Genomic DNA, 26,366 nt, shown 5'->3' with positions numbered 1-26,366 from the left:
CCAGTCCGTAGTACGTATTTCATCGGGCACAACCAGGATGATGGAATTGATACATCGTCTTTTTTCTTTTTATTTTTAATCTCGGGAGCGGAAGAGATGGCGATTTACCGGAGGAATTGTAGGCTTGCTTTTTCCCTTCTTTCCTCCCATCTAATTTCTTTTTTTTTTCTCGCTTCAGTCTGACGAAAACCGGGAAGCGCTGAAGGACCGGCGCATAGTCTAGATTTTTGCTTTTTCTTTTTCTTGTCCTTTTTGGAGCAGAGACATCATCGAAAAGGATCTACCGCCAGATGCAAGTAGCAGGGATCTTACCCCACGGATTTTCTCTTAGCGCAATCCTTAGCTTTGGGCCAGCGATCAATCAATCAGTCATCCAGTAACTTTAGTCAGTAAGTACCAGTTTTGGCCCAAAGTATCTAACTAGGTATTTCTTCTGCCCTGTTGAGGGCACGGTCGTGCCGGTCAAGGGTTCCTTTGTTGGGAGTTCCGACTTGGCCAATTTGGTCACCTGCATTGATCAAATCCCTGCGAATCACACGGCAGCTTCACTTTTACTACTCATACTAACCCTTTCGTTACATGTAGGACACTCAATGGAGAAATGAATTGGGGTATATATCATAATCTTAGTCAATTCTATTATTGTTGTTGTTCTCATAAATGTCAGTATCAACATAGTTATAGTCAAATCATCTCGCATGAACCCGTCATCACCGTCCAGCATGTTATGCATGCGTCTTGTAATACCTATGCATACCCTGCATGACTCCGAGCGCACCTCCCACTATCACCACTCCAGAAACACCAAGTATCACGAGAAGCACCATCTCAAAGAGGCCCACTCCCAGGCATTTTGTGGGTATCGTCCACACCGGGTGAGCAACCCAGGAAGCCTTTGTCGTAGCCGCATCACCACCCCTGTATGCTTCTTTCCCTGTCTGCTTCCCGAGTCGGGGCACATATCTGAACTCGAAACGAGTGCGCGACTTTCGCTGGACCACTCCACCATACAGCAAACTTCGGAACCCCTGTACAGAGTCAGTAACCGTGCACACTGATCAAGATAAGATTCCACCTCACAGCAATCAGTAGTTCATCCAGACTGAGAAATAGCCGCTGGACCCACGCCATAGCTACCACTAGTGCACAATACCCACAAAACGCCAGATAGAACAGGAGTCCTGGTTTGCCAAGTTCCAGTTCATCACACAGCTCGTCGCCATTGATCCACCGACTGCCCGCTTCGATGAATCCCTTGGAGACCTTGAATGGCCCTGGCAAGTTCGTCACGCATTCCACAAAGTTAAATGCCACCGTTCGCGATGTATCAGTGGTACGGAGCTCGTGCGCCAGAAGGCTTTCCATAGTGCATTTACTCCGCTCCACCGTTTCAAAATACGATGTGGGCGTTCCAAGGAGAAAGCCCAGGTACCGAAAGAGCGCAATATAGTCCTTGACCTCATCCGGAGTAGGCTGTATGCCAAACTTGGGTAGTTGAAGCCACATAGGATTGCAACAAAAGGTGCTGATAGAGTGGACCGAGTCCAGGGTATTCACCGGTACTCCAAAGCCTGCCAGATCAAAGTAGTCCGGCCTGGTTCGACAGAGCTGAACGATGCGCTGGCGGACGGAGGCATGGAGCAATCTGACCCGGACGCTGGCAATGTGCCCTTCGCCGCCGGGGCGAATTGATTCAATACAATGGGTGACTTGGATCAGCCACTGGAAGGTCTCGAGCAATCTGCCCAAAAGCATACGGGTGGAGAAGCCCCCCGTTCGGACAAGGACCTCGACAACCCCAGGTGCCGCCTGATGAGCATCATTAGATCCCTCGTCTCTTGTCTATAGTTGTACAATTAAGAACATACCGAGTTTTCCGCCACAAACCCTTGCAAAGCGAACCCCACAATATTGGCAATGGCATAGCGATAGAAGAATTGCTGGCCGCGTTGTAGCTGCTCCCAATCCACCCATTCAGGAACAGTGTTCACTTCGGTCCAGAACTTGGCCAGGACACCGTCATCCCCCCGGTGGTCCCGTAAGAGGACGTAAAGATCACTAGGTGGTGCGCTTGTCCCCTTTGTTTTGCTTTCTTCCATCAGGGTAGCCCGAATTGCTTGTAGCCTCTCCAGCGCGTTAGCCGCAGAGCTATCATACTGCTGGCGCAATGGCTCTAACTCTTCCTTGGAGAGATGATCTTTTGTCCAGGAGAAGGAGTAGCCCCAGCTACTGATTCTGTCACCAACCTGTGGGTGTAGAGAGGAGACCATATCGAAGAATCAACGAGCAATGCTTGCAAATATTGAGTGCAATAAGGTGTCTAATAGGCCAATGCCTAGCGATTGATAGTCGGACCATTGCGCCTTTCACCCGCATTTTATACCGCAATCCAGGATACCAAGCTAGGAATCGACAAACTATAGAGCTCATGGAGCTGAGAGCCAACAGTGGCCACCCCATGTACCGGACCTGCCTTCCGCCAGTGTTACCTGACAAAAGCAATTGGGTTCTGGACCACCCCTCACGTTCACCCGTCCTTTTGGGACATGATGTCTAGTGAAAGCTACTAACGATGCATCGTGCTCCGGGCGGATGTTCGAGCCCAGTCCCGTGGCTGCGAGGCGAGACACCTCGTGGGACCCACTGCGGCGCCCCAGCAGAGTGGCCCAATGGTATGATCACGATCAGATGTGCTCGTTCCCACCATGGCCAGACCGGTACTGAATGGACAGGCCGGCGAGAAAATCAAGGGCAAGGGAAAAAGCAACAAGCTGTACCAGCTCTCAGACCTGGAGGCGCTAATCAATGTTCTTGGGCCCCGTTGTCATGATGCCCAATCGTCCTAGCATGCAGGTTAGCCAATCTCCCGGGAGAGGTTTCCAAGAATAAGATGGGGAGACCGTGCTAAATCCCGGAAACCGGGGAGAGATCCGGCTTCCGGGCCGATCAAAAGTCAAGATCCTGAGGCCCCAAATGGGTGCTCTAGACGTATTCGGGCAGGGATCGTCAAACTCATACCGCGCTTTGGTGGACGACTGACCATTGCTCTTGAGAAGCCTTCAGCTCCGGCGGCGGAGAACCCCCAGGCACTAGCTCCTCGGGCTGAGTAGCGCTAGACTTTTGCAGACCTAAATTGATGTATAACAGAGGCCATTATTTTTTTCTAACTTCCGGGTTTTGCATGTTGTCGATGGGAAACCTTAATCCTTTTGTTTGGCGCCATTGAAATTCGAATACCGGGAAACGATATTCTGAGGCTGGACGATCCTGTGGGCCCAGGTCGTCACCAAAGCCCGAAGTCTGGGCCTTGAACAGGGAGGTCAGTTGTAGGATCCACCTGGCCATTCGTACGGTTCCAAAAGTAGGTCGTAGCATTCGTCTGTATATAAAGTACCATGCACTGGCACCTGTAGACGTGCTGTCCTGATCCACATTGCTTTCATATAAACAGCGACCGATTCATTACTTTCCTCCCGATTGCGTTTAAACCATCACAGTTCGTGTCAGTTGAACATGGCCGTCACAAGAGTCCAGCAGAGTGTATCTTCGCCAACGGTCAAGGCACCCCGGCGAGATACTTCTCTCTCCATCCGCCTCCCCGAAATGTTCGTGTTGTTCTTGTCAGGCGAACCAACAGTAAACCGACACTATAAGTGTGTGAAAGAGCTGTCAGAAGCATGGATCTCAAGGTGCATATGACCCCCCAATGTCGGCATGACCTTTCTCTAACTAGACCACCGTCATAATAGAGAATGTTACTTCGATGAAAGAAGCCAAAGGCGACTACAAAAGACGGACTTCGCTTATTTCTGCTCCATAGCAGCTCCAGATGCTGAGCCCGAGGAGTTGCGGACAGTTATCGATTGGGGAAACTGGGTGCGTTCATTGCCCATGATTGACACCACATGAAGGTCCACTGACTAAATCTAAACCGATGTTGTCGAGCAGGTGTTCCCTTTTGATGACCGTAAGCACCATTCTTTCGGAATGCATGTGTATGATAGCTGAGCTTTGATTCTAGTCTTCGATAATGGAAGCCTCAAGGATGATCCGGAACGGGCCCAAGTGCTTGTTGAGGATTTGCGAGCAGGCATGGCCGACGAAACTGGGCAGAGACCAGTGCTCTCAGACTACCCCATAGTACAGGTGCACAACTCAGTATGGCATCGAATCACTCAGGTACGTTGATCAGTATACTGTCCTGGGAGTTCTCATTGACGTCTAACGGTATTGTAGGCTCAACCTATCGGTATGTAGCGCTGAACTTCCCACATACTCTAGGACATCTGCTAACGTTGTCTAAGGAATTCGTCGCAGGTTTGCACGTGCCATGAATGACTACTGCACGGGATGCATGGCCCAAGTACGCTCATGCTCCAAGGGGGAATTGCCCTCGCTTGAAGAGATGCTGTCTCTGCGCAGACAGTCTGCAGGCGTTTCGCCCCTCTTCGCTTTAGTAGAGTATGTCATCACTTCTGCTGGCCTGTGATCAGCACTAACTCCGGGATTGCAGATATGCCCACAAACTAGACATCCCAGATCATGTTTTTGAATGCAAAAGCATCCAGGAGATAGAGAGGATCGGTACTGACATTGTATTACTGTATGCCGCCCCAAACTCCCACATATGACTGAACTAATGCATCCCAGGCAAAATGACATACTGTCATACTGCAAGGAAGAGGTTAGTTTTCTACCTGCCAATACAAGCTCTATCACGCACGACTCACAAAGGGATACAGAAAGAAGGTGTAAGCCATAATTTAGTGGCCATCTGCCGTCATAATGGCATGCCAGCGCAGGTGGCATTTAACCATGCGGGTGAAATGCTCATTGAGCGCTACCGAGACTGGTACCTTGCTTTGGCGGCACTGCCAACCTGGGGGGAGCGAATCGACGCAGACGTTCAGGAATATATCCGAGGCGTGCAGAATGTCGTTCGCGCCAATCTTCACTGGAGGTAGGTGCTGAGTAATGATCGTTGTTACCCAGAATACTGACGATAATGCCATAGCTTCCGATCGGGTCGATACTTTGGGAAAGCAAACGACCAAGTGCGAAAGACCGGATATGTGACGGTGCGAAGCAATAACGCCGACTTTAAGCTGTCCATGGCGTAGACAGCGGCTAGTCCTTGATCGAGTCTGTGTTTTCAAGGTGTTTGCGCGTTTGATGGTGACAATTTTCTTATTACCCAGGTTATTCAATGGCGTTTGTCTATGTTGCGGGTAATTGGTTTTCAGCGTGGGTACTCAATATGGACATGGTAATTGTTTGTTTGCAATCAGGTTAGCATTGGCGATAATTCAGCCATTAATGAAGAAGTAATAACGAGCTATAATTCGAGAAAGCTTCAATATAGTAAAGTAAATAATTGCACAGTTTCATATGTTGCTGTGGGGAGAGGAAAGACAGAGAGAAGCAAGAGGTGCTGGAGGTTGCACAGTGCCGGTCACGTTGGCAGCGGTTTTACCTGATTGGCAGGGGGGCCACAATGACAACCAGACTATTACTGTCACCTGATGCCTCGAGAACTATTTTGGCTACACTGAAAGCCCGAACTCCAATCATGCTGCCATTTGTCTGTTAAAAAGAGGGTATGAGCTTTGTATAAATTGTACCACCCGTGTCATTATTAGAAAATGAAGTGGGGCACAACTCAGTATGCGGCCATCGGTTAATTAGTTTATATATAATCAAAGATTCAGGCCCAGAGCTGTATGAGAAAAGTGGGAATAAGTTCCTTAAAAGAAGCGCCCGTATGACCCATAAGTACCGAGCTGCTACTAATGAAGTCATATATATAATCCTGTCTCGCCAGTTCTGCTCAACATCAGGATACACAATATGCTTGTCCCCCCACTCACATCTATGCTTACGGATATTGAAAACACAAGCGAACCCTTGATACTAGGTAATGATGAAAAGGATGAGCACCCTTCTCTCAGTCTGCTCCCGGTGTCTCTGATGCCCTCGAGCATCTTCCGCTGTAGCCCATACCGGCAGGCACTAGCATAAGAATTATACTTGTAGTGTCATCACACCCTGGACATCTGCTGATCATACAATTGCCGAAAAAGCGAGCCTGATGCTTCCAACAGCACACTAGGTGTGCCATATTCAGCCATCTTACCTCCATCAATGACAGCAATCTGATCATAATCCAGAAGAGTAGAAACCCTATGCGCGATTGCAATAATAGTGCAGCCTGCAAATTCAGTGCGTATTACCTCTTGCATCAAGGAATCTGTCTCATTATCCACCCAACTTGTGACCTCGTCCAAGAGCAAGATTTTTCTCTTCTTAACAATAGCTCGAGCGAGGCAAATGAGCTGTCGCTGGCCGGCTGATAAGGGGAGTTGATCGATCTTAGCATCGAGTCCCCCGGAGTTCTGGACATGCTCGTGCAATTGCACCTTTTGTAGTGCATTGAGAACATTCTCATCATTCATGGGGCTGAACCCAGTGACATTGTCACGGATAGTGCCCCGGAAGAGGACGGGCTCTTGAGGTATCACTGTAACGTGACTGCGGATGATGTCACGAGGGCATGACTGTAGACTCACGGCATCAATAGTAATATCTCCACTTTGTATCTCCACCATGCGAAGAATGGCAAGAAGTAGAGAGCTTTTCCCACTTCCAGAACGCCCACATACTCCTAGCTTGGATCCAGCAGGGACGGTCAGGGTTAGTTGTTGAAGAACAGGTGAAGAGTCCAGCTCGTAGCCTACGCTGACATTTTGGAAAGCTATATGGCCGGCTGATGGCCAATCAGCAAGAGGAACTGCTTCCTCACCAGGAAGGTCCTCTGAGGGAACCTTCTGAAAACTGCGAATGCGTGTAACTGCACCAATACTGGTTTCCATGGATGTCCAGAAATTGATCAATTCCGACAGCTGCTGGCTGAATGTGATTAGAGAGATAAGCGAAACACCTATTGGCCCAATCTCGCGCACAAAGACAGCGAGTATCACTAGCAAGATTGCAATGCCGGCAACACAAAGATCTAGAACAAGAATAAGCCAACGCTGTATGACAAACAGCATATAGTAGGGCCGTTGCGATCTTTGGAGCAATCCTTGGTGCTCTTCACGGAAGCTGTCTTGCCAGCCAAACGCGCGTATGGTGACAAGTCCATTTAGCGTCTCGGTAAATTGGGTATACAGTGGTGACTTGCTCTCGAGATCCAGATGGCGAAGTTGTCGTGATGTTCGGAGGTAGAATTTCTGGATTGAGTAAACCACAATGGCTGATAGGGGGATCAGAGGAGCCATATATTTAGCACCAACGCAGATAAATACAGCGCTCATTAAACATTGTGTGAAGTTCCGCGATGTTTTAAGAAAGTCAGCAGGAAGTGATCGGTCAATTAGAGTCATGTCCTGACTGAAGCGATTCAGGGTGATACCGCTGTCTGTGGAGGTGAGCCAATGCAAAGGAGCCTTGTTAACCTTCATCACCAGATAATCATGGAGCCTGTTGGAGGACGTCGGGACAATGCGGCAAAAGACCAGCCACATGCACCATGCCCACAGTGCAGCTCCTACAGCGGCCAGAACAGCATATACGCTGATATAGAGGGCAAGCCTTCCGAACGGCGTCCGAGCATTTTCTTCTCCCCACCATTGGACCCAAAGATCTTCGCTTCTTTATCAGTGAAAGTCAACCATGAAGGCAGGTAGACTTACTGGGAAATTGAGAGCAAAACACTCCTACAATCAAGGATACAAAATAGATTGATACATGCCAAGGGCCGGCAGCTCGGAGATAGTATGCATATATGCTCAGGTCGCCTGTCTTCCTGTTCATATCGTCAGCATCTGAAGACACAATGCCTGGAGCTGCCTGATTTGGCAATGCTACTTGGCGCTCGTCGGTTGATCGTGAAGTGGCTGCTGGTCCATCCGATAGATCCCGTGATTGAAGCAATTGCGGAGGACCTTGTTCCCTAATCTCTCCGTTTTGAAGCAAGACAGCATTATCAGCAAAGGCAAGAAGTTTCTGGTCATGAGTGGCTAAGATAACAGCAACTCCATGACGGCGCAAGATGCCCTGTGTCCCAAAAACGCGCTGAAAGACTTGCTCTGAAGTTTTCGCATCTAGAGCACTTAAGACGTCATCGAAAAGAGCTAACTGCTTGCGTGCATAGATAGCACGGGCAATAGCAATCCGTTGTCTTTGTCCGCCACTAGTTGCCATACCATTACTGCCAATGATTGTGTGATCTTTGTGGGCAAAGCTTTCTATGTCTTGGTCAAGCGCAGTTGAATAAAGCACTGTTCGGTACCATTGCTCATCAAAAGGCAAGGGTTGGCAGATGTTATCACGGATGGATCTATTGCGAATCCAAACCTTGGTACTACAGAAGGATATTTCACAAACATTGCTGTAAGTGAAACCCTTTATGCAGGGAACCTCGCCGAGAATCGCTCGAAGCAGAGTGCTCTTTCCTGATCCAACGGCCCCAGTAATCATGGTAAGCGATGAAGGGGGACATTTCAGTTCAATGCTCTGCAATGTAGCTGACGAACTGCGATCCCAGCCAAAGTCAGCCTGGTGGATATGCAGCAAGTCCGACTCAGCTGCGACAGAATCGTGCAGAAGTCCTTGATCCAATGGTTTTGGAGGCTGAAGCTCAATGGACACTGTCCCCTCAGCGTTAATTTCAGCCCAATTTCCTTTCTTGGAGAATTTATGATGGCCTTGCGATATAACTCGATCATCAAGCCTGGGGCTTGCCAGCAAGTAAGCTTGGATCCTCTGAAAGCATTCCAAGGCTGCACTAGCTCTTGGGCCGGAATAGACCAGGTTTGATAAAGGACCACTTAACAGAGAAATTATTGACAGAGACGAGAACGTTTCAGCCACTGTCAATGGACTTCGTCCGGTATGGAGTGCAACACCAGTAAAAAGGCTGAGTGTGAGAACAGGGCTGAGGTTGGTTGTTGTGCCCGCTAAAAACAAAATTAGTCTCATGAATTCAATCTGGCAAAATATTCGTACTCAGACTGAACTTACCGAGCAAATTCATTTTCACCATCAGGTGGCGAAATTTCGACTGTCGATCAAGCTCGTCAATGCGGAGTTGCTGTAGCATTCTAGAGAAATGATTGTTAAGGCCAAACATCTTGATAGTTACACTCGCATCGAGATAACTCGAAGCAAATGCAACCCTTTCACGGACAGCCAGCATCCAGATCTTTTGTCTTCCTGGTGCGGACTTCGACAACAAATGGGTGCAACAGAAGACCACGATAGAAAGGACGGCAGGAACTGTAGCAGCCCAAGCTACCTGACGTTGCAGGATGTATAATGCAATGCTCACTTCTATGGGGCTCGCCCAGACCTCATGCACATTCTGGATTCCCGATGCAATGTTATCCATATCATTACTCATAAGAGTCAGCGCTGCCGAGTCAGTGTACTCGTCATATTTCAGCTCAAGTATCTTATCATAGATGACAGATACGAGAGCACCGCGTATTTGCGTTATGAGACGAAATACATAGTGCTCGTAAAGACAGTTCATGACCTGTACGGATTTCATCAGAATAGAGTTCTAGAGGAGGGAGTAAATAGCATACGCCTTTGAGGATGAAGACCAGTGCAAATGCACCAATCAGGCCATACCCATCGTCTTTACTAGAATTCTTCTGGCCAACATAGATAGTCAATCTGGATATCAGAAAAGGTTGCGTGTAATCCAGCCCAATTCTCATGAGCCTCGACAGGAAAGAGTAAAAGACCGAAGCTCTGAATGTGCGGACAGCGCAATAGGCTAATGCATTTTCATATGTTTTCGGCACTTAAAATGGTCAGCGAACCCCAGAAACTCAACCTTGTCTGCTACTTACTTGCACTCCATTGCGCTGAGAATTTCCGATGTAATTCGTTTGCAGAAAGAACCCGATCAAGGTACGGCAGTTCCTCGAGGGATATTGACTGCTTGAACCCGAGGAAGAGCAAAGGATTAACCCACCAGAAGAAGGCGCGATTATAAAAGCCCTTAGTTTCCTCGTCGCCATATTGCATGGTTTTGTTCACGAAATAGGCCAGTTTTGGCCTTGTTTCCAGAAAGAACCAGAGCAACTTGACCGCAATGCTCGCTATGTAGAGGGCAGCAAGAACGGTGTACGAGGACAGCCACAGACTCCTTGCACGTACGGCATCAAAGACAATTTTCCATGATAGGAAAAGATTCAGAAGAGAAGAGGGCTGCACAGAATATAGGTGCTCCAGATGTGATAGGAACAGTAGGCCAACAGATGTGATGAAGGTCAGAACCGCAGCTACCAGGGAAGTCTGCGTCCGTGGCGTGTGAGGGAGGAGCCATAAAACTAGAAGTGAAAATTGCAATGCACCAAAGGCTTGAGCCGAAACCTGCGCATAATTAGTTAGCGATAGCTCATTGAGTGACACGACTCACGTACCAGTTTAGCCCAGTATGCCCAGCTTTGAGAGACGATGGCGGTCCGATGTTTCCATAGCTGTTTGTAGCGCAATGGAAGAACAAGGAGAAGTAATGCTGAAGGAGCGATCGAGAAGAAGCATTCTTCAAAAAGTAGGGTGAAGTCGAAGTCCCCTCGGCAGTGGACCACTCGAGGACCGAATCCATTGTCTCCGCAAGTATGGATGTTCTCCATCCTGATGGAATATCAATACTCAGATAAGTGACGAGAGAACGCTAGATGGCAATGAGACTTGGATTGTATGGTAGAAAGTTGAGGTTGGCGGGGGTTGCTGAGATGGAGAGAAGGCTGAGTGTCATGTGGAAGCGAAGCAGACAGTATCTTTAAGGAGCTAATCTCGCTGGCCTATCCGCCTCTTTAGTCTTGGATGGTGTTGCAAATCCAGCAATTAGGTGACTGCGATAAGGTGACTGGGTGAAAAGACCCTTGTCGCAAGACTACTACTTAGTCCCCCCTCCAAACCCATTAATCCACGGTGTGGTGGTAATCTGGGTTCTAGACGGGTCTTAGCCTCTAGCTACTCACACATGTCTGCCTGATACTCCCCCTGTAAGGCTGCTACGCACGATTGAATTCCACCGTTCTTTTTAGGAGACCTCTAATAGGTCTTTAAGCCGTCGGGGCTCCGTACAGCCAAAAATACCTGTATTGACCAACGATAACGCGTGGAGCATTCATATGGAAGCACGTCTTCTCATAGGTAGTAGCAATCATAGCAGTCATGATTGCATATAACCACCAAGTCAAGCAGTCTCATCCACATTATACACCAACTTACACCCCCTGACCTTACCTTCCTTCAAGAGTTTCAGACCTTCAATGACACCCTGCAAGCCTCCAGACCCAAGCTGCACAGGATGAGGAACAACCCTGCCATCCGCCAACAACTTGGCCGCCTTTTCCATCCACTCTGACGCAAAAGTCCGATCCTCCAGTTTCGCAGGGATACGCACATCCCGAAACGTCAACTCCTCACCGAATACCGTATAACCCAGCGTCCAGCGACTGCGTACATCTGCACGAGGCACCTTGCTATCTATCATCGCCGTATAATCACCGCCCTGGGAGCTCATAGCCCGTCCACAAAATGCCGCCGTCTCGTCTGTCGAGATGGTATCCAGCACCAACTTCAGACGATCCTGCGTAACGTCGCGGATCTTGTCAGCCGCCTCGGGATCCTTGTAGTCAAACACATGGTCGGCACCACGGCTCTTCACTAGCTCCTCGGTCTCGGGCGAACACGTCGTAATCACCTCGTACCCGGACAGCTTCGCAAACTGGATTGCCAGAGTCCCTGTGGCCGTCGCACCGCCGTAGACGAGAATCGGTTCCGGCTGGGCCAAAGGATGATCAAACGGTGCGAGCTGCAGGCTTTGGTACAGAGATTGAGCAATGGTGCCCATGCCGACACCTAGGGTTGCAGCTTCCTGGAAGCTGAGGTTTTCCGGTATGGCGCACTGCAGGTCACCTGGAGCGAGGATGTACTCTGAGAATGCTCCATTGTAGGGGAGATTGGGGTTGCAGCCGCGAATGACGCCAAAGACGCGATCACCGGCCCGAAAGGGTTTCGTGACTGCAGGGCCGACGTCTACTACGATGCCGGCGTAGTCACAGCCAACAGTGACGATGGGAGTGCTTCGAAGGGCGAATTTCCAGTCAGTGGGGTTAAGCGCGACGCTCACCACTTTGACGAGGATGCAGTCATGACGGAGGGTAGGCTTGGGCCAGTCGCTCACCACGGAGATAGTCTCGGGAGCAGTGACGGCAATGGCTTTGACCATGGTGGTGATATCTAGGGAGAATGATGCACGGGGCGGGGGAGATTATAGAATGGTTTTGTGTTAAAAAGGTCCTAGAGAGCATGACCGATGATCGAGCCTTATGTATGTATCTGTCGAGAGGGGAAGAGGGAAGTACTTGACTTCTCCGAATCGAATCATGCGGCGACTAGTGAGGAGCTGAAATGCAGCTTCCCGTGTCTCCGAAGTGACCTGCCTGGATTTCTAAGCTGCTCGATCTAATTGCTTCTTCCCCGGTCGGCATATGGGTTCTTCTCAAACGGCGTCTCGGAGTATCTTTAACAGTTTCTCACCTCAGAGCAGTACCCCGCCTACCTGCGTCATCAAAGAGTTGTACGTTATGGACAGGCATCTGACTTCACTTGATGACAGAAATAATATCATCTGACATTTTGACAGTATCCAACAGCCTCGACACATTGGATCGATCGGTATTACAAACTATCAAATACATATCAATAGAACACACAATTAGAATTACACACAGAACTCCTTCCCACCCCAATTATGATTATCCCCAGCCATAGTTCCTGGTCAAGTACTGCCAGGACTTCTTTTTTTCTTTAGATTAGTAGTGAACGTGATGAGAATCGTTAGGTTGGTTTCATCAGTCAAAAATTAGCGCGCTGTGTCCAATTGCATCTCATGTGATATTTGGTCCAGTCGCGCTTTGTCATTCGTTTCATTCCATTCCTGAGAGCGACATTTAGTTCGGTAGACGTGATCCCAGCCCAGGCGGAGAAGCGGATATGGACTACTGTTTAGACTTGAGCCATGCTGGGGCGAGTAACACCGCGAGCAGGACCGGTGCGTCCACGAAGGTTGACACTTGTCTGGCGGGACATGATGATCGACAGAATCATCGAGGCCGTGTAGCCAGCCCAGGCGAACCACAGGAATGCCGTCGAGGCCTGAGCCTCGCGGCAACGCTTCGTGCGGTTATGGGCACCGTTGGTGATTTCGTTGTGGAGCGTGTAGGACTAGAGTAAGTATCCACAAGTCAGCGTTGCCCTAAGATGATAATACTGTAGTGCATCATCTTTTGGGGGTTTTGCGGGACGAAAACTCCACTCTCCACTTTTTAGTGGATAGTTTCCCCGGCTGATAAGGCAGAAAATCATGCACCTATACGTACATCGTTGCTGCAGCTGTGGCATTCCAACTTCGCAGCCAGAGCAATGGCGGCTGTAAGGAACAGGATCGCATTGAGCGTGTCGATAGCGATCAAGAAGATTGGGTGGATGGCCCAGTCAATATTGATAGTCGCTGGGAATAGATAGAAGAGTGTGAACATCGAGAAAGCTGCAACGAACATGGTGTAGTTGATGGTCGACGGGTTCCCAGCGAATGCTTCAGCGATCATGTTACCGATCAGGGCCATGACGAGCAGAGTCCAGAGGAACTGATGGCATTATCGGCGTTAGTCCAGAATTTCCATCTGCGGCACTTGCTTGCTTTGCAGATCCAGCAAGAGCAGGTGCTCATGGCTCGAGAAAGATCGACATACCTCCCAGATCCGTAGACCGAGCTGGATAGCTTTGGCAACCATCTTGGTGGTGTGATTTGTATGATTTGAGTGATGGGTGGTGGTGATTGAGACTTGACGGGGGGAACCGCGCTTGGTGGGTTGTGCAGATTGTAGATTATCGATCTGAATCAGTAGATCCGGCACCGGGAAATTAATGAATCGGGACGAGAGAGCATTAGTTAGAAGGAGTGATAATTATAAGAATAATCATCTCCAGTGCGGGATGATCGGGCAACACGAACGATGACGATATGCGCCGGTCCAGGGATCTGCTACGTCATGCGCCGGCCCGAATCATGAAATCACCACCACTGCTGCACCATTGAAGTTTTCCACCACAGATCGTCCAGCAGGTGGGATGGAGCGGGACAGCGGTCTAGGTGTTTATCTTTTAGCACAGACTCGTGGTCCCCTTATGAACCCAAAGGTGCCCAGCCTGCCGCTGTTGGGCGCTTTTGCAGTTTGCTCCACGCATTCCCCATTCACGTTGAAAAAGAAATGCCTAACACTATTATCTCCAGATTTCCCCTCAAGACGAGCAAACGCTTCGTTTGATACATAGACAGCACCACTCTGCAATCATCACTTCCGAGGTCATCCGAGCATGAAACATCAATGCCGTCACCCATGGGCGGAGCCATTCAAGCTTGTGGTGGGATGCGATCCCCCATTAAGCTCTCCAACCAGTGGGCCGGCAAACTTTAAACGTTGTAGCTGAAAGAGCTTGTCGCTTCTCGACTGGCCAGCATGATGGCCGACCATAGAGCTTGCTGGATTTTCATGAACCACACATGCAGCAAACAGGAGCCAACAGATCCTTGACCGGATGATCTGCTTTGTGCCGCAAGTGTAATTGTTCATTCTCTTCCGGCGGGACATGAGAGGATCCCACCCACACCACGCCTCGGTCGAATAAGCCTGTTCACAAATTCATTAAATAGATAGCAGTCACGATCACAGGGAAGGTGGAAGAAGCAAGAGAGCAGCATCTCCATACCCACCTTCCTATGACGGATAGCCCACCGACTTAGCTCCGGTGGTACAACACCCACAACCAGGCAGCCCGAAGGTCCAGCCCAATCTAAAATCCATCTGTGGCTGTTCCAAAGTCGATCATTTGGGAATGCGTGCCGTATTTCCTGGCTCTGTGTACAAGGCTTCTGGTGTCTTGAAAACTCAATTGGTGCCGATATGATTGTAGGAGATGCTCCGGCTTGATATATCTAGCATGTGGGCAGCAGTTGGCGCATATTTCTCTGCTGAATGGTCAATAAATGTAATAGGGGGGATAATGCTAGCCGGCAATATAGTACCCCAACGAGAAGCCATAGAGACGATCAACTTAAGCATTGATCAACAGGCTTGGCACACCCAGTGCCGAAAGATCTATATAGTATATACCCACCTTCCTGCTGGTAGCCAATCTCATGATGATTGAAGCATCTGGCAATGTTCGTATAGCGGAGAACACTGCCGCTACCACGTTCTATATCTTTGATTCGCTTTCTCTTCTGCGCTTTTGTGCTCGAGTTGCTCTTCCTGGTATACAAGACGTATTCTGGACGTGAATCATCTGACCCTGTTTAGCACTGAGCAAGAAGCAGCATTTGAACGCCTGACAGCCCACGGTGTCTAACAAATGACGATTAACCAGCTAATGAGAGAATACCGAGCTAGACTACTGGCAACATGAAGGGCAGGTTAAGTCCAATGTCGTCCCCAAATAACCATTACAACCACCCCTCACCGACGTCTCCTAAGAAAGTACACAACTACACCCGATCACCCTTGGAAGCAAGGAAGTAACTCACTGAGCAGGTAACTCTACCCGATTACGCTAATGGCTCTCAAGCAGATGTATCCATACATCTTAGGAAACGACCAATCCTCACTTGAGAAAATATCAATGTTCCTGAGAGGAATGGATGATCAACACTATAGACACAATAGATGCAGAGGGAAGAACAGGAACCCCCACTCACCCTTCATCTTCCCCTTTGGAAAAACCAAGCATCACACGTGAGCGTTCTTCAGACGCAGAATTAGATTCCTCTCATCTAGTAGGGTAGTACAATATCTACATATGCAACACGATATACCACTGCATCACCCCTACACACTTAGATTAATACACCATCCATTCCTGAACAACCACATCTAAAGACCAACCAAACAGCCACATATCCATTGCTCTACCTCATAACATTAACAATAACATTTATGTTCCACAACGCACCTACTAGCCCACAACTCCTGCACACGTACCGAAACAGCCGGCAGAAGCAATCAAACTACCTAGGCTCTACTCAACCCATTCATTTAAGCCTAGGCTCACAACGCCCGAAAGTTAAGCCTTCCAATTGCCGAATCATCTATCCCGCCTGAACTACTACTCGATTCGCCACTGTCATAAGACGACCGTCGTCCTAGTAGTAATCCAGGGTGGATCCATACTTCACCAAAGCATGGAAATCCACACAGGCAGCTTGGAATAGATGGGTAGAGAGCCAAACGGCAAACCCGGCAAGGGAATACAGGATACAACCACCCCAACCAAAGAAAATAAAAAATAAAAAAAAATAAAAAATATAGCAAAGGGGGGGGATTTCCGTCCCACTTGGGTCGTGATGTCATCGCTGTCGTCTCGGGAGAGATCCCCGGCAAAGCAAGCACGCAAAGCAAAGCAAAACAAAAATATTGAATGAAGGTACCGGGAAAGGTGGATGGCAGTTACCAGTGACTACTGGATTAATCTCATAGGGTAGGGATATACGAGGAAGAACTATATATAAAGGTGGTAGTGGTGGTCAATATCTGCATACTTTGCGTGCGACTGAGATTCAAGTTGAAACCTAAATAAAATTCCATATCACGGTGATTGTCTCATTCACAGAGCATAACTATCTCCATCTCACCTCTCATTCCATCCCATATCCACCTCTAAAAGTATCCGTATCCAAATCCAAATCCATCATGCCAGTCGTTCCTTCGCTGAAAGACACCCCGTTCGACACGGACATTCGCGACCGTCATTTGATATATGATTACGCCGCGCAGGACGCCCAAGGAAACCCCGAGAAATGGCGCTATGAAATGTGGTTTTATAACGAGGACCGCATCGTCTACGCCATCCATGGCGGTCCCATGGCCGGCCGGAAGAACTTTCAAATGGCCACGTACCAGTGCATTCGACCGGGCGAGCTCTGGCAGTGCAATTGGCTGGAGGAGACCGGCACCATATGTTCGCTGGTGTACGACATTCCACGGAAGCGCATCACCACGTTGCTGGGCTTCTCCAAGGGACATTGGGAGGAAGCGGAGGCGGCTCACGGCGACAAGCGGAATGCGAAGGATCTAGAAAGATGGAGGGGGTTGGCCACGATTGGCAAGCAAACGGATCGGAAGCTCCTGAGCGAACAAGCAGACATCCTCGAGGATTTCCGAGGCCCTGGTGATTTGGAGCCGATTGACATGGAATGGCCGACATTATAGGCGAGGCAAGTTCGCGGGAACGTACGCACCGCAAGAGGGGTTATGCGGTTGAATGAGAATTGATTATAGGAGAAAGGAGGTTTAATATGGTGGTTATTTTGAAATGGTATTCTATTTTGTGCTTAGTTCGCAGATATCTGGTGTACCCTTTAGAATCTTGACGTTTAACTAGCAAACATGCAATGCTTGTCTCGTTTATGTCTTCCTTTCAATTGGGTGTTACATGGGTTACCCCCTTTTGTGCATCTGTATGAATCCACCGGGGTTCACGGAGGGGAAAGAAGTCGGTCGGATTTTAGAAGACATCAGGTGTCGGGAGCCGAGTCATCATCCGTAACCGTTGGCCTTTCCCTCAGATGTCTTCGCAGCGGCATATATCACAGCAGCTGACCTCTCAATGACTGACGGGATTATTCACGTCTGTCGCAGTATCATGTCACCAATCTTCGGGTGCCTCGTTTCTTCCTGTCGAAGTGCATCACAGAGCTGTGTCATATAATGTCCGGTAAGGGTGGGCACCCTGCTGTTCGTCGAAACCAACCCAGGTCAGGCACAGCTCGTGCCGAGAAATCTCAGTCAATGTGAGATATTTCTGGTGTAATAGAATAGTTGGTGGGTGATCTCCAAAATTGTGACGGGCATATTCCTTGCGTTCATTCTTGTCGGCTTATTTGCCAGAAAGGCGGGGTGAATCATAGGTCAGGAACCTTGACTTGACGACGAACTGCCCGATGACGGGGCCTGAGTGCAAACGAGCTCTAATTGTATATCATCCACATATTTGGGGGGATGGCCGTTGTAGGATGGAGCTCTGCTAATAATGGCAACTGCAACTTGAGCTGCTTGGTCATTGGCAGTCATGTTATCAATGAACCAAGTCTTCCACGGTTCACTGCTAGACCCGGACGTTTGGAGGGTTGCAACTCGTGTGATATCGGTTTCTTGAGCAAAAGCTTTCTTTAGTCAGTACAAGAGACTTAATAAAAAGAGGTATAACAAAAACCGGAGCCAACATACAAATAGAGGGAATGGCAGCGACGTCGAATAGAGGTGGAGGGCAATTGGAGAGTACGGGCTGGTTGATGAGCATCTCACTCAACACCGTATCCAGAGGGTCATCGTAGTAGCTTCCACTGGTAGTGAGTCCAAACAAGGCCTGCTTCAACATAGTGATCAAGTCGTACGAGCACTGTGCGCCCCACACGCCATCGCAGCCATTGTTGGAACCTGACGGCGTTCCGGTAAGATTTCCCACCCGCAAGGCAATCTCGGAGGTGCGGTTGGAGTTGATAACAGAGTTATTGAGATGAGCACTGTATCCAAGCCAGAAGCTGACTTTAGTCATAGGTTCCTGGCCTTTTCCTCGAGAGTTGGCATCAAATCCATAGTAGAGGTTGAGGCTCTCCTCAAACAGAGGCGGGAAGTTGAAGGAGACGGCAGTCTGAGCCAGGGCATCAAGACAGCTACCACTCCAAAATGAGCAGAACTGAGCTATTGCGGGCGATCCGAAAACAAGCAATAGAACGAAGGCATTTACACAAGATCGGAGGACTGCCCCCATTCCAATAGGGCCGGCCATTTGGTACCACGAACGGTCGGAAATCGTGCTGAGAAGAGAGACCGATCTGCTTCACAGACACAATAATGATTTAATGGGATCCGTTGAGCGGGTGAAGACCATGCTCATAACCGTGATTCGGTGTATATCAAGGTCGATTAACAGGCGGTGGGATAGGTGGTCGCTTGGAAATGATCAGGGTCGGGAGGCGGCCGCCTGAATCATGCCAGAACTGGATTTGCTATAAACGCATAAAAGGCGCGGAACAAGACGGATTCGCAGAAGTCCAAAGCTGTCGTGTATAATTCTCGAAAGTGTATAAGACGTGTTCAATTCGGTTATTCGCTTGTTATGGGCAGTAGATATGTGTAGGGTTATTCGCGTTCGCAGCCGCGACGATCGGGTGCAGGAGTCGCGACAGACAGGGCGGCAGGCTGACGGCTTATCGGTAGATATGGTAGGGAGGTAAAGGAGGTACTCGTTCAGAATTGAAGGATACTTGAAGGTTATCAAGTCAAGGCTGGAAGAACAGACCGGGCCGTGGGGGTTCTGGCGGTTGGCAGACTGCTTAAATTGTCCCTGGCGCCAGGGTCTCTGTTAGAAATGATAGGGAGGGGGTGGTGGTGGTGGTGGGAGGTGATGAGCGACGGTCAATGATGGGTGTGTACGGAGCGACAGGGGCCGATGGTCGGTTGCGGAGAAGGAATCAAGCAGAGGTATTTAGCCAGAGCGTGAGAGTGAGAGAGGGGGTAAGCATAAGGTAATCAGGGTGTGATTGCCAGTAGAGAGAGGGAGAGTGAGTGAATTAGTTAGCAGTAGTGAGGAATTGGAGGTCAAGTCGGAAGGAGTAGTAGTAGTATGATGCTGCTCCGTCCTGGACAGATTATTCTTTTCTTGCCAGGGCGAGTTGGACTGTCTTGCCCGTGAAACAAGGCGTGTGGATACGCATGGGGATTGGTCCAAGGTGCCTGGCTTTCGGTGACTCCCTGACTTCCCAGAATCCTCGAGGCATTCTTGGCGCTGCCCGGTCACCGACGCTAACTGGCAGCCCCCGCATACCTTGTGCCGAATGCGGTAATTCCGGAGGGTAATCCCGCCCAGGGTCGCAGCAGGGAGCCAGTCACAGGGCCCATTCACCACATATTTCGGGACTGGCGCCGCTCCTCCTCTCTCCTCAGGGGCCAATAGACTCGCTTATGTTCCAGCCACCATCGTAACTAGGAGGTTAGGTGGTATTTTATTTTCTTTCTTCCCACGCCCAGTGACAGTCAGAAAACGCGTCTTTAGTTAAATACTTACTGAGTAACTAATTATTTAGCTGTGCGCCTGGTGAGATTTCCTTTCTGACTCAGGGTCCAAGTTGTCTCCATATAACTAGCTAACCAACAAGATACTAGTAGTTAATCTGTAGTGCTGATGAGCAGCGTCGGTGTGAACCTGCTCGGACTGCTGTTCTGTGTACGGTCGGTATCTCGTATCTCAGGTATTGTGTGGTAGTTCATACCAAGCCCCGTATTGGAACCAGCGTTTGACATGATTTCTTCTGATTATTTTTATGATTATTATCCTTATTCTTTACGGTTTGGGAAACACTATGATCTTCCGGTTTCAGGGTCTGGTCACTCAATCCGACTAATAATATTACTTATCTAATATCTGCCTGACTATAGTGGCCGGTAGCGGGTCCTAATCACCAACTGGTGATAAATTACAATTTCTTTTTTTGGGACGCTAACTAAAACGCTTTTGGCTTTTTCCATCATCATCCGGACCCTCCGGTGACATCGAGAATGCTTCAAGACCTGCCTTTCGACTTATTCGGAGCTCCTTCCGAACACATATGCTCGATGATTTGTCCATCTCCATTTCCCACTTTTCGAGGAAGTAGTCAAGGCTCAACACATTGGTCTCACCAACCCCCAATAATCAATTCCCTGAGAGCACAACAGTACAGTACAGTAGAGCGGATAAAGTCTGCTCGCAGGGGGATATTGAAGGACCGGCACATTTAATCTACACTTTACAGTGGACAGCTTGTGAATAATTATTGACACTTCGGCCGAATTGTCCACTAACCCAATTTGGTCCTGTCGCCCGTGAACTTTTCTGGCCTTACTTTCATCAATCCCTCGTGTTCTGCGGTAAACGTCGAACAAGCTTTTTCCATTCATCTGATAGTAGTTTATAGGAGAATTCTGCAGAACCCTGCTGAGCTGTTGGATAGGCTACACTAGCAATTGTGGATGACTACCGGCGTGTGTTCAGGTCTCACGATTCTTTCGGCCTCGGATCCGCCTACTCAGTTCGTACACAACGGTTCCCGAAACTACCAAAGACTAGATGCTCTCAGTCTGATACCTGGTATTTCCCATTAACCCACTCACCCACGCCTCGATTACTATGTTTCCGGGACAGATTAATTTACCCCAAGTACGGTGAGTCTGCCAATATCTGAGCAGTCAATGGTTATATGCCAACCGCACGTGGCTAGCGTATCGGCATATTGGCCTTTCCCTCGTCTACTACTAGTATAATATTGCTTTTGCCAATCAATGCGCCCAGTCTCGGAGGTTTTTTGCTGCATGGCGAGTTGTGATAAATACCTACTCGAACAAGCATGGCTAGAATATAGTGAGTTCAGCGATACAGCCCAGAGCTCAGGCCATGCCCGCAGGGTCTCGCTGTAACGAGAAACGGACTCAACACGGGTAAATGTCGGATGTCCGAACACCCTTGACTTTGTTATGCTTTAGGTCAAGTGTGATGGTTGCCGGAGGAGTCACTCTGAAGCACGCCGCTGGTAGAGAGAGGCCCAGATATCGCACCAATGGTATTGGGGGAAGACCCATAGGCCAATTAATCAGAGTGATATTATCGGAATAGGTGAAGTGAGGTGAGGTTATTAAGTGTCCATACAGCTAGCCAGCAAGACAAGCTGACCCGAGGCTAGCTATAACCTATCATGGCTTTCCCAAATTCTCGGCATAATCATGAATGCCAGCGAGCTATAGATTTACCTTTTGATCTACAGGATGGTTGAGCGTGGCTGGTGATCCTACCAAAGCTACTTACTGTAGCGGTAGCTGCCGATGTTACCAGTTATCAGAACCAAGCAACTCAAGACGTCAACTTTTGTATCACATGCTACTACAATGTCAATCATCCACTCTATCCGATAGATGAGACGATGTCTGGAACGGTAGACCGTTTTCCATTGCAAAAGCACAAAGAGGGGGGTTTGTTGATTGTCGGAGAACCGTTAGTTAGCCTGACCGATACGACTAGCGCGGTCCCTCGGAGAGATCCACTTTCCCTTCAGTAACTACTAGATACTAGTGGTCCCTGATACACTCAGTCGACTCAACTCACAGGCACACCACACTAGTAGCCATCTACTAAACTAACAGTACTAAAGTAGCCTGCCCAACTTAGCGTCTTAGCCAGCAAAGTCCCTGATTTTCCCTCCTTCCCCCTGTTGCGATGGGGTTCGACCGACAAAAATAATTCCATCCAATGGTTAGTTAGTTAGCTAGACAATACTTACTAGTGGATTTTTCGGGGTTGCACTTTTGGGGTTCTTTTCGACCATCGTAGCTAAGGAACAAGGGCCACTAGTGGCCGCTATGAAGATTTCCGAGCAATGAGCACCGTTCCTTGAATGGAACCCCCGAAATTAATTCATTTGGGTTTGTTGCTTTTTCGCTCAACACCCCCACCTCTCTCTCTCGGGCTCTCTCTCTTCAGTCTTCATAGCTCATCGTGTGCTGTTGTTGGGTCGGCTATTGCCGCTGTTGCCACCAGTGGGTAGGTGGGTAGGATTTGGTTTTTTTGGGTTCGCTTTCGCTTGCGGAAAAAGTCTCTGTTTGTATGCATGCATGCAATGTACGTAGGTAGCGATCGATTGCATACCATTTTCACTTTCTTTCATTCTTCATTCATCGCTTGGTACACACACTCCCACACCCCTGTACAGTTAAGAAGAGGCGTGTGATATGTCTACTACCTCACTACTCCAGTTATAAAGTGGTCAGACACTGCTTATCTCACTGCAGGTGAACAGGCAGAGAAATAGAAGCAGGGAATTAATAAATTCCAAGCATTCCGTCCTCCCCAAAAGAGTTTGTGATGGGTCGCAGTCTACCCTAATTGGAAAAGAAAAAAAAGAAAGAAAGAAAGAACAAGACCCTCGGTGGCGGCTTTTTTGATTACTTCCCATGTGGAATCAACCCCAAGCTGACACTTCCTTTTTCCCTTTTTCACTATGGAAAGTGGTTGAACTAACAACTAACTTGGACTGAAATTGATCCCTGGTTTTTAGAGCCACCATCAGTACTTACTACTTTAGTGTCTACCACTAATCAACCAACCAACCCGGCACCAACTCGAGGGGCCCAAGCGGCCAGTAAATACCAAGTAGTCAAGATAGCAGCACTACCTACTCCGTCACTTCGTAGAATTTAACTATTGTTTCGCATTTGCTGCTTGCCAATTTCCTCTCTCAACTAAACTACCTAAACTATGATGTCTTTCCAAAGAAGGAGGTGGGGTTGCGGAATTTGTTCAACCTTTTTCTTTTTCCCCCCATTCCCTAGTAGTAGTTAGTTCCCTTTTTTCCCATGGACCGAAGGGATGGATGGATGGGTGGTGGAAAAAAAATATGCAATGACATCAGTGATGCCCATCCCTGATCACCCACGACGAACCCGCATTCCAAACATCCGCGATCTTCTCTTATAGGAATAGTCTGAATGCATCATTTCTACTACGTACTACATACTTACACAGTAGGAGGCACACACTCTCTCTCTCACTCACTCACTCTCTCTCTCTCTCTCTCTCTCTCTCTCTCTCTCTGTCTGTTGGTTTACCACCTACTTACTTAGTTACACTTAGTTACCATACCATGTGCAACCAACCACAGGTCGCATAGTATACTCAGTCAGCCGACAATCTATTCGTTAATGTAATAAGTAGCAATGAAATCTGTTCCCTTCAAGAAAAAGGGTTCATTCATGCATTCATTCATTACATGCATGCACATGGGGAGCTAAGAGTCCAGTCCCAGTCCTAGTCTACCCCTCTCCTCATAATCCCATCTCATCCCATCTCATCCCGTCTCCCAGGATCAGGATCAATTAAATGAAATGCCATCCATGTATGTACGTAGTACTAACTATGCGACAATACTAATGATGTCTATGAGGTCATCCATGATCCATCCGGAATGCCCTAAATAACTAACTTACTAACTACATACATTCTCCAACCATCCATCTGCCTGCCTGCCTGCCTGCCTGCACTATCTGACTGACTCGCTCTTTCGCTCGCTCGGCCAACCAAAGCAAGTGGGCTGGCTCTCTCTCGGGTAAGGTATGCTTGCTTGCTTGCTGCCTAGTCAATCGCGAACCCCCTACCCATCATATCACCAAGTAACTAAAATTAAAATTTAATTTATTCTATTTTATTATTATTAACAAACAGTTCGTTTCCCAAATCCATTCACAGCATACCTAAATGCCAATGGTCATTAGTAGATAGATCCATCATCCGGCTCTTGGCTGCCTAGTCAAGCTAAGGGGAAAGAAAGAAGGAAGAAAACTCCTCCTGTTCTTCACACTTCCTTTCGCTTCGCTTCCGGTTCGTTCGAAGAACTCACTCATTCAGCCTCGGGATTCTCGGAAGTGCGTGGGTGAGGGACTACTTTGGGACTCATTCCGGAATACCTTCCCCCCCTAAGTTCCTCTCCTCTTATCGTGATATTATAATCGGGTCTTAGCATGGTAGTATAGTACTTACTACAGGTAGGTACTAAGTTCAGCAGCTGCCTAATGCTGCCAAGTAGGAGTATTTTCCCAAAAACCAATTGGACCATAGTTGGTTTCTTCGGTTGGAGGTTGCCTGTGGATTCGAGCTTTGCCTTTGTCGGATTGTCTCCCAACGTATTGAGTCGTTATAAACATATCGATGAGACAGGGACATCTAAGGAGTCAAAGAAGACGAGATGGGGAGCTCATGCCCCAATTTCATATTTGCTGTGGAGTCGTAACTAGTTAGCGGGTGCTAAATACTACTATGGTACTATAACTTCCTATGTTCGTTGCTTTCCCTTCGTATCCTGATAAGCACATGCAAAAGGTAACAAGTGCAAGTCTACGGGTTCCGTCTGCAAAAGGCCCTCTATACGAGGTCGCGTGCCTTGGAGATGTTTCTCACAACCCCTTGACCTATTCTCCCTTTGTCTGGGTTTCTTCTGCCTGATCTATAGAAAATAGATCCCACAGTATACTTTCATCGACGCTGCAGAGTCGAGGTGTGCCTCAGTCTCTCCAGTGCTTCAGCGCGCTCTCTGAGTACTGACGCATATCCCTCGATCGTTTTCATCAACCGGCGAATCTTTTCCATTTCTCGGGCCCGATTCTTATTCACAATAGAAACCAATTTGCGTGCCGTTTCAACCTCGGCCACCTCCATCTCTGTCAACCCACGTGTCTGGCGAGACAGGTGGCTGTTCTGAAGGTTCTTTGTAATGTTGGTAACCTTGGTGACAGCTTTTACCAGGGGTAGCATAAATATCATGTGCGACGTAAGCCAGGAAGCATTTTCAGGTGTAGCGCCTCGATGGCCAAAGACCACGTCCATAGCCGCCGCCCGCTGCGTAAACCTCTTGAGACTATGAGCTCCCTGGGGCACCGGCGCCACGTTCTGCTCCCAGTCGAAGTACGGTAGCTTCATACCATTGCTATCCCCTTCGTTGCAGGAACGGTCACCATTCTTATACTCGGTGTCTTGTCTCGTCTTCATCTCCTTCCAAGTCTCATACATCCACAGCTCTTGCGATGTCAGCTGGCTCATGGCCACGCTCTCCGGGTCGCTTTTTGATGGGTATGCTGCTAGTTTTAGTCCCGTGAATAGTGCGAGACTGTTTCCTTGCTCGACTATTTTAGCTAGCTCTTCAAGCTTCGTGCAAGTCGTTTGAAGATCATCCGTCTCGGTAGGCACAGGTAGGAATCTGAAACCCTCGCTTACTTGTGTACCGTCCGCAAAAGGCGTAACCGGATCTTCATATTCACGCTTCACTCCATGGCGTTCTGGTGCTATCTGAGAATCAAAAACGCGTACCCCACGCGTCGGTAGTTGCCGTTCCATCTTCCGGTGTCGGGTCTAATCTATGTAGGGATTCCTGGGGTGTTTGAATGCGGACGGTCTGAAGAGACAGGAACCGAGATAGTACAACAGCTTATGAGCCAGCTGGAATAAATCGTTTCATGTTAGTTCCTGAAGAAGGTTCATGGGCTCGTGTTTAGTCCGCAGGGGTCACACCAACTGTCATCCAGCTGTTCAAGGAGTTCCTCACGGAAAGGATACCACGTTCTGGTTCAGGTAGTGGTCACGTGCAATTCCAGACCGTTCGTCTCTGATTATTGGCCGTGGTCTCCCTGCAATCAATCAATTGTAGTCCCTGCTGGCGAGCCTCGATGGCGTCCGGCAGATTGTCTCGCGGTATTTGCTTGCCAGAG

The 26,366-nt window shown here is 48.6% G+C and overlaps 8 protein-coding genes across 8 annotated transcripts; 2 read left to right on the top strand and 6 right to left on the bottom strand.

Annotated features, from left to right (window-relative positions):
* Positions 1-725: 725 nt before the first annotated feature.
* Positions 726-2,270, bottom strand: BO85DRAFT_455741 (oxygenase MpaB family protein; the record flags this gene model as incomplete). The annotated part of the gene is made up of 3 exons (XM_025661409.1): positions 726-1,028; positions 1,081-1,809; positions 1,869-2,270. The coding sequence occupies 3 exons, from the start codon at positions 2,268-2,270 to the stop codon at positions 726-728; spliced, it is 1,434 nt and encodes a 477-aa protein (XP_025519510.1).
* Positions 2,271-3,513: 1,243 nt separating this feature from the next.
* Positions 3,514-5,422, top strand: BO85DRAFT_500873 (terpene synthase family protein; the record flags this gene model as incomplete). The annotated part of the gene is made up of 10 exons (XM_025664139.1): positions 3,514-3,655; positions 3,734-3,876; positions 3,949-3,967; positions 4,022-4,179; positions 4,237-4,249; positions 4,305-4,461; positions 4,514-4,603; positions 4,651-4,684; positions 4,743-4,960; positions 5,015-5,422. The coding sequence occupies 10 exons, from the start codon at positions 3,514-3,516 to the stop codon at positions 5,118-5,120; spliced, it is 1,080 nt and encodes a 359-aa protein (XP_025519509.1). The 3' UTR covers positions 5,121-5,422.
* A 496-nt stretch (positions 5,423-5,918) lies between these two features.
* Positions 5,919-10,930, bottom strand: BO85DRAFT_109984 (multidrug resistance protein MDR). The gene is made up of 6 exons (XM_025653844.1): positions 10,434-10,930; positions 9,858-10,383; positions 9,588-9,808; positions 9,022-9,535; positions 7,692-8,957; positions 5,919-7,642 (listed from the first exon to the last, which is right to left on the bottom strand). Exons 1-6 carry the CDS (start codon positions 10,644-10,646, stop codon positions 6,039-6,041), a joined length of 4,344 nt encoding a protein of 1,447 aa, XP_025519508.1. The 5' UTR covers positions 10,647-10,930; the 3' UTR covers positions 5,919-6,038.
* On the bottom strand, positions 10,931-12,604 carry BO85DRAFT_109983 (zinc-binding alcohol dehydrogenase family protein). The gene has a single exon (XM_025653843.1). It carries the CDS (start codon positions 12,251-12,253, stop codon positions 11,216-11,218), a length of 1,038 nt encoding a protein of 345 aa, XP_025519507.1. The 5' UTR covers positions 12,254-12,604; the 3' UTR covers positions 10,931-11,215.
* Positions 12,605-13,032: 428 nt separating this feature from the next.
* On the bottom strand, positions 13,033-13,820 carry BO85DRAFT_455737 (MARVEL domain-containing protein; the record flags this gene model as incomplete). The annotated part of the gene is made up of 3 exons (XM_025661408.1): positions 13,033-13,251; positions 13,407-13,673; positions 13,779-13,820. The coding sequence occupies 3 exons, from the start codon at positions 13,818-13,820 to the stop codon at positions 13,033-13,035; spliced, it is 528 nt and encodes a 175-aa protein (XP_025519506.1).
* Positions 13,821-16,604: 2,784 nt separating this feature from the next.
* BO85DRAFT_109978 (phenol acid carboxylase) lies at positions 16,605-17,738 on the top strand. The gene has a single exon (XM_025653842.1). The coding sequence runs from the start codon at positions 16,773-16,775 to the stop codon at positions 17,289-17,291; it is 519 nt and encodes a 172-aa protein (XP_025519505.1). The 5' UTR covers positions 16,605-16,772; the 3' UTR covers positions 17,292-17,738.
* BO85DRAFT_109973 (uncharacterized protein) lies at positions 17,641-19,219 on the bottom strand. The gene is made up of 2 exons (XM_025653841.1): positions 18,309-19,219; positions 17,641-18,244 (listed from the first exon to the last, which is right to left on the bottom strand). The coding sequence occupies exons 1-2, from the start codon at positions 18,868-18,870 to the stop codon at positions 17,991-17,993; spliced, it is 816 nt and encodes a 271-aa protein (XP_025519504.1). The 5' UTR covers positions 18,871-19,219; the 3' UTR covers positions 17,641-17,990.
* Positions 19,220-24,839: 5,620 nt separating this feature from the next.
* BO85DRAFT_445025 (uncharacterized protein) lies at positions 24,840-26,173 on the bottom strand. The gene has a single exon (XM_025659166.1). It carries the CDS (start codon positions 25,993-25,995, stop codon positions 25,138-25,140), a length of 858 nt encoding a protein of 285 aa, XP_025519503.1. The 5' UTR covers positions 25,996-26,173; the 3' UTR covers positions 24,840-25,137.
* Between the last annotated feature and the right edge of the window lie 193 nt (positions 26,174-26,366).

The sequence above is a fragment of the Aspergillus piperis genome (genome assembly GCF_003184755.1).
Source record: "Aspergillus piperis CBS 112811 unplaced genomic scaffold BO85scaffold_2, whole genome shotgun sequence".
In the NCBI taxonomy this organism is placed as follows: Eukaryota; Fungi; Ascomycota; class Eurotiomycetes; order Eurotiales; family Aspergillaceae; genus Aspergillus; species Aspergillus piperis.
The sequence above is the reverse complement of the archived record's forward strand: the minus strand, read 5'-3'. Positions and strand labels throughout refer to the sequence as shown.

Coding starts and splice junctions, on each gene's coding strand:
- BO85DRAFT_445025 (XM_025659166.1), bottom strand. CDS start 25,995: ATGGAACGGCAACTACCGACGCGTGGGGTACGCGTTTTTGATTCTCAG.
- BO85DRAFT_109983 (XM_025653843.1), bottom strand. CDS start 12,253: ATGGTCAAAGCCATTGCCGTCACTGCTCCCGAGACTATCTCCGTGGTG.
- BO85DRAFT_109978 (XM_025653842.1), top strand. CDS start 16,773: ATGCCAGTCGTTCCTTCGCTGAAAGACACCCCGTTCGACACGGACATT.
- BO85DRAFT_109984 (XM_025653844.1), bottom strand. CDS start 10,646: ATGGAGAACATCCATACTTGCGGAGACAATGGATTCGGTCCTCGAGTG. Junction 9,809..9,857: donor CTCAGCGCAATGGAGTGCAA/GTAAGTAGCAGA, acceptor GACCATTTTAAG/TGCCGAAAACATATGAAAAT. Junction 8,958..9,021: donor GGTGAAAATGAATTTGCTCG/GTAAGTTCAGTC, acceptor TTTTGTTTTTAG/CGGGCACAACAACCAACCTC.
- BO85DRAFT_109973 (XM_025653841.1), bottom strand. CDS start 18,870: ATGGCCGGCCCTATTGGAATGGGGGCAGTCCTCCGATCTTGTGTAAAT. Junction 18,245..18,308: donor CGCTGCCATTCCCTCTATTT/GTATGTTGGCTC, acceptor GACTAAAGAAAG/CTTTTGCTCAAGAAACCGAT.